At 61.5% G+C, this 9,068-nt stretch overlaps 1 protein-coding gene and 1 long non-coding RNA gene across 3 annotated transcripts in view; both read right to left on the bottom strand.

Moving 5' to 3' along the window:
• Positions 1-103: 103 nt before the first annotated feature.
• LOC113975256 lies at positions 104-2,624 on the bottom strand. Its single transcript, XR_003536795.1, has 3 exons — positions 2,570-2,624; positions 735-784; positions 104-376 (listed from the first exon to the last, which is right to left on the bottom strand). It is a non-coding gene; the product is annotated as an uncharacterized LOC113975256 (long non-coding RNA).
• Positions 2,625-4,609: 1,985 nt separating this feature from the next.
• ACVR1B (activin A receptor type 1B) overlaps positions 4,610-9,068 on the bottom strand; it is an 18,151-nt gene continuing 13,692 nt past the window's right edge. For both annotated transcript variants that reach the window (XM_027699053.1, XM_027699052.1), the window contains exons 7-9: positions 8,922-9,046; positions 8,179-8,309; positions 4,610-7,585 (exon numbers count right to left, since the gene is read on the bottom strand). In XM_027699053.1, the coding sequence (XP_027554854.1) occupies positions 7,460-7,585; positions 8,179-8,309; positions 8,922-9,046 (382 nt within the window). In that variant the 3' untranslated portion in view covers positions 4,610-7,459. The remainder of the gene's footprint in view (positions 7,586-8,178; positions 8,310-8,921; positions 9,047-9,068) is intronic.

The following is a 9,068-nucleotide window of genomic DNA, read 5'->3' as shown; positions in this document are numbered from 1 at the left end:
TTGGGGTGTTTAATTGTTTAATTGCCGGTGGGTGATGCGGGGCAGCCCCTCGGCCCCGGGGAGGGGGGTCTTGCCCCGATGGGTTCGCCCCAGTGGGGCCCCCCCGGGCTGCCCACGGCCGGGAGAGGTTCGGTAACACGGCGGCTCTGTCACTGCTAAAAATAACCCCTGGCTCAGAGACAACTTAAAAATACCCTCGATGCAAAGCAAGGTGCAGGCTGGCAGGGTGGGGAGCAGGGCATGGCACGGCTGAGCTCGGCACAGCTCGGCACAGCTCAGCTCAGCTCAGCTCAGCTCAGCTCAGCTCAGCTCAGCACCCACCTGGATCTCGAAGCCGAAAGACTCCTCCGCCTTCTTCTCCAGCGTCACCACCCTCCTGGGGGGACACGGGGATCAGGGACAAGGCAGAGATCCTGGCAACCCCCAACCCACCTGCACAGGCCTTGGGCCCTTCTCAAAACGCTGCTTTGGGGACCCCAAGGACAGGACCCCCCTCCCCAGGATGGGACCCTCCTGCAGGATGGGACCCCCCCAGTTGGCCTTGGCCAGAGCCCTGCAGCCTGTCCAGCACCAGGCAGGGTCCCCACAGGGTTTGGGGATGTCAGGGCCCTCCAGGGAGTGTGACCCCCATCACTGCTCTCAGGTTCCCCTACAAAATCTCCCCCGCTTCCAGTCTTCCTGGTACAGTGTCCCAGGGACCCCAACTCCACCCCTGTGTCCCCCTGTGTCCCTACCTGTGCTCCTCCGGGGACTGGCTCGGGGTCACCCACCTGAACCCCGCGTCCTGCAGCAGAGGAAGAGCCATCACTGGGGGACACCCCAGGGGACATCCCCCCCTGCCACTCACCCCCTCCGGGGACGGCCGAAAACGGGGTGTCCCACCAGGGCAGCACCAAACCCCCGGGGAACACCGGGCAGCACCAAACCCCCGGGGAACACCGTGCCAAGCCGGCACCGAACCAGCACCCGGGAGCCCCCCCCAGCCCCGCGGCCCCCCCCGGCTGGGTGGGCATAACGGGGCTTTGATCGGCGCTCAAAGGCACCCTCAGAGCTGCCCCGCGCTCCCCCCACGCTTTGACGTCAACCGCGCCGCACCCACCCCACGCCGAGCTCGGGGGGGGGGCCCCCGGCCCAGAGGGGCCCTGTTGGGGTCACAAAGTCGGGTTTTTTTATGCAAAACCCCCCCCCCCCCTCCCGGCCCGGACAATGCCCCTGTTGTGGCGGGTGCGGAGGCGTGGGCGGGCGGAGGGGCCCGGCCGGGCACGGCAGGACCCTCGCCGCGGGGCAGGAGGTGACAGGGCTGTCCCCAAATGCCCCTCCGAGGCCGCCGGGAGCCCGGTGCGGGTGGTGTCACCACGAGTGGCACGTGGCTCGTTTTGGTGGCACCGGCTCCCTCCGCGCTGCGCCACGTGGGTGCCACCGGCCCCGCAGGTGTCACCAGGACGGTGGCGGTGGGGCCGTCCCCGACCGCATCCACGGGCGTTTTAAGTGCAAAACCACCCGGATCGGGTGCTTTTGTCACGGGGAAAGTTGCCACCCGTCACTCCGAGGCATCACGTCACGGCAGTGACGGGAAGGTGACGCGGGACGCCCCAGACCCCTTGGGGACGTCTTTGGCGGTGGCCTTGGCCGGTGAGGGGGAGCCGGGACACCGCGCGTGATCCGGGCCGTGCCAGCGCGGCCGCGAGGCCACTTCTGCTCCGGATGTCGGCTCCGCTCTCGCTTCCCCACAAGGCTCAGGAAGCGCCGCGGGGCCGGGGGGGGAGCGTCGGGGCGGTGACAGTCCCAGAGCCACCGCAAGAGGCTTTTCCAGGGGCGTGGGGGGCAGAGGGCCCCGCGTCCCACCAAACCAGACGTGGGGTACCCTGTGCCCTGTCCTCCCCATCCTCTCCACAGCAGACCCGGGGTACCCTGTGCCCCCTGCCCTCCCCGGGGGTTGTGGGGACACGCCTGCCCCGGTGCCAGAGCCACGTACACCAGGGTGGGAGCCTGGCCCTGCGCCCCGAAAACTGCAAGGCAGGACACGGGGAGGGAGCAGGACAGGACGAGGGGCTTGGGGGGGGCCGTTGTGGAACAGGGAAGATATCGCAGAATAACGTGGGGAGGGACCTGGACAGGACGTGGGGCTTGGGGAGGACACTGGGGTGGGGGCACAGGGACAATACCGGGACAGGACGTGGGGAGGATCCGGGACAGGATGTGACGCCTTGGGGGACAACACTGGAGCGGGATGGGGACACTGGGAAGATGCTGGAGCAGGACGGGTCCGGGGTGAGGAGATGCTGGGGCAGGGCAAGAGGCTGGGGGCGGTCACCGGGGCAGGACCGGGATACCGGGGCGGGACGGGGACACGGAGCTAAGCTTTGGGGGCTCCCGGGGGGCAGGACGGGGGGGGGACCTCGAGGCAGGACAAGAGCCCAAGAGAAGACGCCGGAGCGGCCCCGCCGGAGCAGCGACCGCGCGGGACGGGGACACCCCGCACCCCCTGCTCTCCCCGCAACCCCGGTTCCCGCTCACGGCGCCGGTTCCCGCACCGGCCTCCGGTGCACAACCCCCCAAAATCTCCTACCTTGCGCACGCGGGGCAGGGTCCCGCCGGCCGCCGCCAGCGCCCGGTACAGCTCGGCGGGGCCGGGGCTCTCCGGGGCCGCCGCCGCCGCCACCGCATCGTCCTTCGGCCGGAGCCGCCGCCGCCGCCGCCGCAGGGTCATGGCCGGGCCGGGCCGCCCCGAGCGCCGCTATATGGGCCCGGCGGGCGGGGACAGCGCGGGACGCGCCCGTTTCGGGCCAAAACACGCCCCTTTGTGGCTTAAACCGCGCCTATTTGTCCACAAGCCGCGCCTTGGCGCGGGAAGACCGGCCCCGTGTCCGGCATCGCCCCCGCCCCGGGTCCTGCGCGGGGATCGTGTGGGGGGTCCCGGGGGTCCAGCTTGGGGTCCTGGGCAGGGATCCCCTCGGGGTCCAGCGAGGGGGTCCAGGGGGGATGTCCTGCGCGGGGTCCAGCGTGAGCGACCGGGGGGAGGGTCCTGCGTGGGGTCCTGCTCGGGGACCCCGCGGGGTTCAGCGTGGGGGTCTGGGGGTGCTGCTGTGGGACATCAGGGAGAAGGGGGAGGTGGTGAGCGGGGGGTGCAGGGTGGGACACTGCCGGGGGTGTCACGGGTGGCACCGTGAGGTGCCAAGGAGGGGCCCCAGGGATTACCGCGGGGATGATTTTGGGGAAAAACCAGCGGGTTTCCGGGCGCAGAAGCGATGCCGGGCTCTGCCGCCCCCCCCGACAGCTGCCACCGCATCCCCCCCGGGCCACCACCCGCCGCCAAAGCCGCATTTGGGATTTAACGGGAGGCAGGAGCTGGAGCAGGGGCGGCCACAGCCCCGGGCCCGGCTCCCAGCGGGGGCGGCCGGAGGGGGGGATTTAAACCGTTCCTGCGCGATCCGTGCCCGCGCTGAGCCGGGACAGGGAGGAAAGAACAATTCCCGGAGGCAGCCGCGGTGTCTGGTGCGGACACGTCGCTCCGGCCGCCCCTCGCTGCGCCGCGCCGGGAGGCAGCGGGAATTTTCCAGCTGGAGTTGAGAGCTTTGCCCAAATGTTTGTTTAAAATTCGCCAAAAAAAATGAAGATCGTAACAATCCCGCTGGCGTTCCACCCAAACCTCCCGCCCACAGCCTGGCCTGGGGTTACCAGGAGGCAAAGTTTTCTCCTGTAGCGGAGCTGCTCCGGGTTGGAAGTGCTGGGGGAAGGATGGGATTGAGCCCACCACCCCATCCCGAGGCACCAACCCCCTGGGAATGAAGAGGAACGTGCCATTCTGTTCCCAAAACCTGGTAATGATTTGGCCCCCTGGCTGAAGCCATCCCAGAGTGTTTCCCCATCCCATTTCCTAGAGAAGCAAAGACAATTTTTGCTTAAAAATTCCCCATATTCTCATCCCGCTGCTGCCTCTGTTTCCAGGACGGGGCTGGATTTTCCCAGGGGGCCACAGCAGGAGCTGCAGACAAAGCTGGGAATGAGGAGGGACGAGCCCAGATGGCGACTCCCCCTCCCCACCATGTCTGAGCCCCGGGGGGACCCCAGGCCCCGGCGGATTTTCCCCTTGATCCGCTCACAACAGGCTCGTTTGCAGGAGGCTCTAATTAGGGAGAATTAGTGGGGGCATTTTGCGCAGCACCGGTTGCCCTTGGAGCAAACAGGATTTTAGAGGGACGTGGGGCAGTTTGCTCTGGGATTTATCCTTTCTGGAAGCTGTGGAAGCACAGGGATGCTCCAGGGGGATGCCCACTGTACCCACCACATCCCCAGGGATGCTTTGGGGGGGATGCCCACTGTACCCCCCCCATACTCCCTCCTGCTCTGTGCCTGTCCCCAGAGAAGGAGCCCTGAGTTCAGCTGCTCATCCCTGTGTGGGCTGGAAATCCCACCTGCCACCTGCTGGAAGCTGCATCTCCACCAAAAATGGGAATATTCAACATTAAAATGTCTTGACCAGGATTCCCAGTGGGGGAATTTTACCTGTGGGGGACAAGCCCCCCCCCCAGCCCCTTCTCTGGGGGCCCGAGATCCGCCCTGTGCTTCCCACCCCTTCCAGTGAACTGAGAGACTCCGACACCTCACGTGAATAAAACAAACTTTTAATAATGTACAGCAGAAATCGACAGCCTGGTTTTATATTAAACAAAAGATTTCCTATCTTACACCGTATGTACATTTGCATACTGAAGAGGTAAAGTGGCTAAGTGGCTATTTTCTTACAGTCCTTTGCTAAGAAAATGTACAAAACCAAACAAATCAAAGGGGCAGAGAAGTACCAAGAGTTCTGTCCTGCAGCCGCGTACCGCTGATGGACCCCCCTCCTCGTCCTGCACCGGGCTCCCCTCGGGACTGCCTGGAATGCTGCTTTTTCCCAGAGCTGCTGCCAGGCTTGGAGCCAGGCAGCCGATTCCTACGTGCTCCCAGCCAGCTCGGCGAGCACTGGCACCCCCGGGCACGGCTTTGCATGAAAAGTGCTGTGTAAATGCTACATGGTCAGCGCTCCCGCTGCGGATCCCACTTGGTTTTCCCCATCTCTCTCTCTCTCTCTCTCTTTCCCAAACAAGGTTTTTCCTTTCCTAGGATGCTGCTCACAGGGATGTCGCCCTTCCCTCGTCCCTTCTGCCTGACCCGGGCCGACCCCGCGCGCCGGGCGCTGTTTGGTTTGGCGCTGAGGCAGGTGCATGTGTGGCTACAGTTGGAAAAGGGGGGAAGTCAGTGCAAGTTCCGGAGCCTACGGAGCGTCCCTGGGAATTGGCCTGTGCGGAGACCCAACGGAGAGCCCGCTGTACCTACCAGTGGGGGACGTCCCTTCCTGCCCAGCCCGTCCTTCCCCAGCTCCCGGGGCATCCCCGGGGCCTGTGCCAGCAGCTGGAGGGTCCTCAGTGCTGGGCAGTGCCCGCCACCCCCTGGGCTTCTAAACGCGGGGACACGCGGAAACGGAGACTGGTGGGAACCTCTGGCTGGGACTGGAGCCGAGATAAACTGGGATGGGACGGGGAGCTGGACCCCGACCCCGCTCCGGGAGCCGGCAGCTCCTGCGGCAGCTCCAAACTCCTCGGGGGATGCAAAAAGGGCTCCTAACACGATGCAAAAACCACACTCCTCACTTTACACAAGGTCACAGACGGACAGGGGGAGTCGGGGGGACACACGGACAGGGACACAGACAGCAAGAACAGAGGGATTGAAATAAAGATTTAACCCCGGCGGCCGGAGCAGAGATGAAACCTCACCTTAGAGAGCAGGAGCAAGGTCGGAGTAGAAACAGTTCCAGTGTAAATCGAGCTGTGCATTTGGTTTTTTTCTTTTTTTTTTTTTGCAGTGATTTCTTTACAAACCAACAGGTCAAGAGGTAATAACTAGAGATTGTTTTTCTTCTCTTAGAAAGAATTAACAATATTCAAAAAAGTTAAAATCCAGACCCTCCCAGAAAATAATAATAATAATAATAATAATAATAACAACAACAACAACAATAATAAAAAAAAATAATAATCAAAACCACTCCAGTTAAAAGTTATGGCTTCAGAGTTCTCTACCGCAGACACTGACCTGACCCCCACACCACGACTGCCAAAATCAGCACGGCAGCCTCAGCCCTCACTTCCATGTTCACTGCAGACAAGTCATCCCACCTCTTCCTCACCCGGATTCAACGTTGAATGAAAAAAAATCCATGCAGGCCCCCCCACCCCACACTTAAGACATGGCCACTTCCACATCAGGAGATATTTATACACCTATATTAAAAAGATGGACGTTGATTTCCCAACCCACACCCGCTGTCAGATCCTGCCTGGTGCCTTTGGGAGGTGCAGGGCACCCCCAGCACCCGGCATCCCGTGGATCAGACCCCAGAATTCTGCCTGGATGGTGGACTTGGGAATTGTGTTCCCAGGAGAACTGCCCCCCGCTTTCCCCGCAGGCCGGGCGCGGCGCCTGCTCCATCTCTGACACATCTCAGCTCCCCCCTACCAAGAATTACAAACCCCAGGGGCTCGAGACAAAAAAAAAAAAACCCCCTGGATTCCAGGAGCGATTCTCAGTTCCTTATTTGTTTTGTCTTAAAAAAGGGACAGGGTGGCAGTGAGGTGACCTGGCGGGACGTTCCCGCGGCCGCGGGGAGCCGAGGATCCGCTCTGCAGCAGCCTGTCCAAGCTCCACAAACGCTCACAAACTCAGCACGGAAGAGCACCAGCAAACAGCTCACAAACGGGGACACTCGAGATTTTTGCACATGCACAGGAAGCACGGACAGAGATGAGCCACCCACGGGCAGACACCGGCACGGCTACGGAGGAGATGACCAGGCACAGGGACACGCGCGCCTCGCGCATGCAGACACCGGCGCCCCGACGGCCGCCGGGGCGCTCAGCTGGACTTCTTCAAGCTTAAGAAAAAAGGAGGGGGGAAAAAACGGGTTTCGTGAAGCTGATCAACTGTTCCGGCTCAGCCTCTCAGAAAGGGAGCACCATTTGTTTTGCTTTTTTCCGCATCGGCGTGCCAGTCCCCTGGAAAAAATCCTCTCAGAGCACGGCAAGAAAAACCTTCCCTTTCCCTTCCCCACTCCCGGCACCGGGCACCCCGGGTTGGCCCCGACCCCGCCGAGGGGTGCCCAGCGCGCGCCGAACTTTACAGGGATTTCCGTTAAAGGAGCAAAGAGTTACGATCATGGCTGAGAAGATCCCTCGGGTGAAGTCCCTCTCAAAGTCTCCACGCCCTCAGGAGGTGATCACAAAAGGTTTCGGATTGTTTCATACCCAAGCAGGGAAGAGAGCGGTTCCGTAGGCTCCGTCCCCCCCGCCTCGCAGCCTGCAGGTCCCGCTGTCTGGTTGTAGCAGTAGGTTGGGCTGAAACACGAGGTAGGCCTCCATCACATGTCTACTCTAGCACGGCAGCTCCTGTGCAGTTTCTTCCTGCTGAGGCTCAGGGCCTAAATTTTCACATCTTCCTGGACGCTGAGCTGGGAGAGGGTTTTCTTGATGCGGAGGGCGGTGAGCCGGGCGGCTCCGTTGGCGTACCAGCACTCCCGCATCATCTTGCCCATCACCCGCAGTGCCTGGGCAAGAAACAAGGAGGGATATCAGTGCTCTGCTCTCCCCCAGGCCCCATGTCACTCTGCCAGGCTGCAGCTCTGCCTGGACACTGGGACACCCTCCACACCCCCCAAAAGCAGAGCTCAGCTTACAGCGCTCACTCTTTACTCACATCATTGCGGGATAATCATGGAATGGTTTGGGTTGGGAGGGACCTTAAAGATCATCCAGTCCCACCCCCTGCCATGGGCAGGGACACCTTCCACTAGCCCAGGTTGCTCCAAGCCCCGTCCAACCTGGCCTTGGACACTCCCAGGGATGGGGCAGCCACAGCTTCTCTGGGCAACCTGTGCCAGGGCCCCACCACCCTTACAGGGAGGAATTCCTTCCCAATATCCCATTTAACTCCACAGTGTAAAGCCATTCCCCCTTGTCCTGGTACTCCAGACCTTTGTAAATAGTTTCTCCCCATCTTTCCTGCAGGCTCCCTTCAGGTACTGGGAGGTCACAATGAGGTCACCCCAAAGCCTCCTCTTGGCCAGGCTGAACAATCCCAGTTCTCTCAGCCTTTCCTCATGGCAGGGGAAGGGGAGGTGAGGACGAAAGCCGACCTTACCTCGTAGCTCTGCCACCAGTTGGGGATGTTGGGCCTTAATTTCTGATCACACACGACCTTCCGCATCTCCTCGATGGAAGGATCAGAGGGTACAAGGTCATAGTAGGGGAGCTGATACTCCTCATGGATACCTGGAAGGCAGAGCGGGGGAAATGCAATTCCTGGAGAAGGAATCGCTGAAGGCAGGCGGGTTTGGGCTCCATGACTCACTGCTGAGATGCGTCAACACTTTGCACTTATTTAGAACAGAAACGAAGAATCTGGGATTTGGGTTTACAAGAAAAATTCAGGGAAAATAAAATGCAGCTGCCCAAACTGGAACGGAGTCAGCGGGCTGGGATCAGCACCTCCCAGCACGGAGCCAGGGTCACCAGATCTCACTGGCAGTGGGGTTGTCACACGTGGGACAGTGGGGCTGTCACACGTGGGACGATGCTGCAGCTGCACGTGCCAAGACATCTATGCTGATCTGGGGGAAATCCCCCACCAATGGGCACCACCACGTCCTTAAAATCCATCCAAAGGAACACCAGACACCAGTGGGAGCATCAACCCCCACGTCCCCAAGCTGGCCAGGCTTAGCAGCAGCCGTGGGTCACCTCTGTTCCTCCCTCAGTGGTAACACACAGGGACACATCCTCCCCCAGCCCTGCTCTCCCTCAAACCTCCCCAACACCAAAGCCCAAGGCTGGGAGACCCAGGAGCAAGCAGAGCCCATGGCACAAGGCACACCAAGGTGTTACCTCCTGCGTTGCACCTTCGGGCAATCTCCCAGTAGACCAAGCCCAAGGCGTAGATATCGGCACATTTAAAGGAATCGAAATGTTTCATGTTGATGGTTTCATCCAAGACTTCTGGGGCCATGTATCTGCAGACAGAAAGGAACACCG

This window comes from Neopelma chrysocephalum, unplaced genomic scaffold (assembly GCF_003984885.1).
Source record: "Neopelma chrysocephalum unplaced genomic scaffold, ASM398488v2 Primary Assembly neopelma1_136, whole genome shotgun sequence".
Lineage (NCBI taxonomy): Eukaryota > Metazoa > Chordata > Aves > Passeriformes > Pipridae > Neopelma > Neopelma chrysocephalum.
The sequence above is the reverse complement of the archived record's forward strand: the minus strand, read 5'-3'. Positions and strand labels throughout refer to the sequence as shown.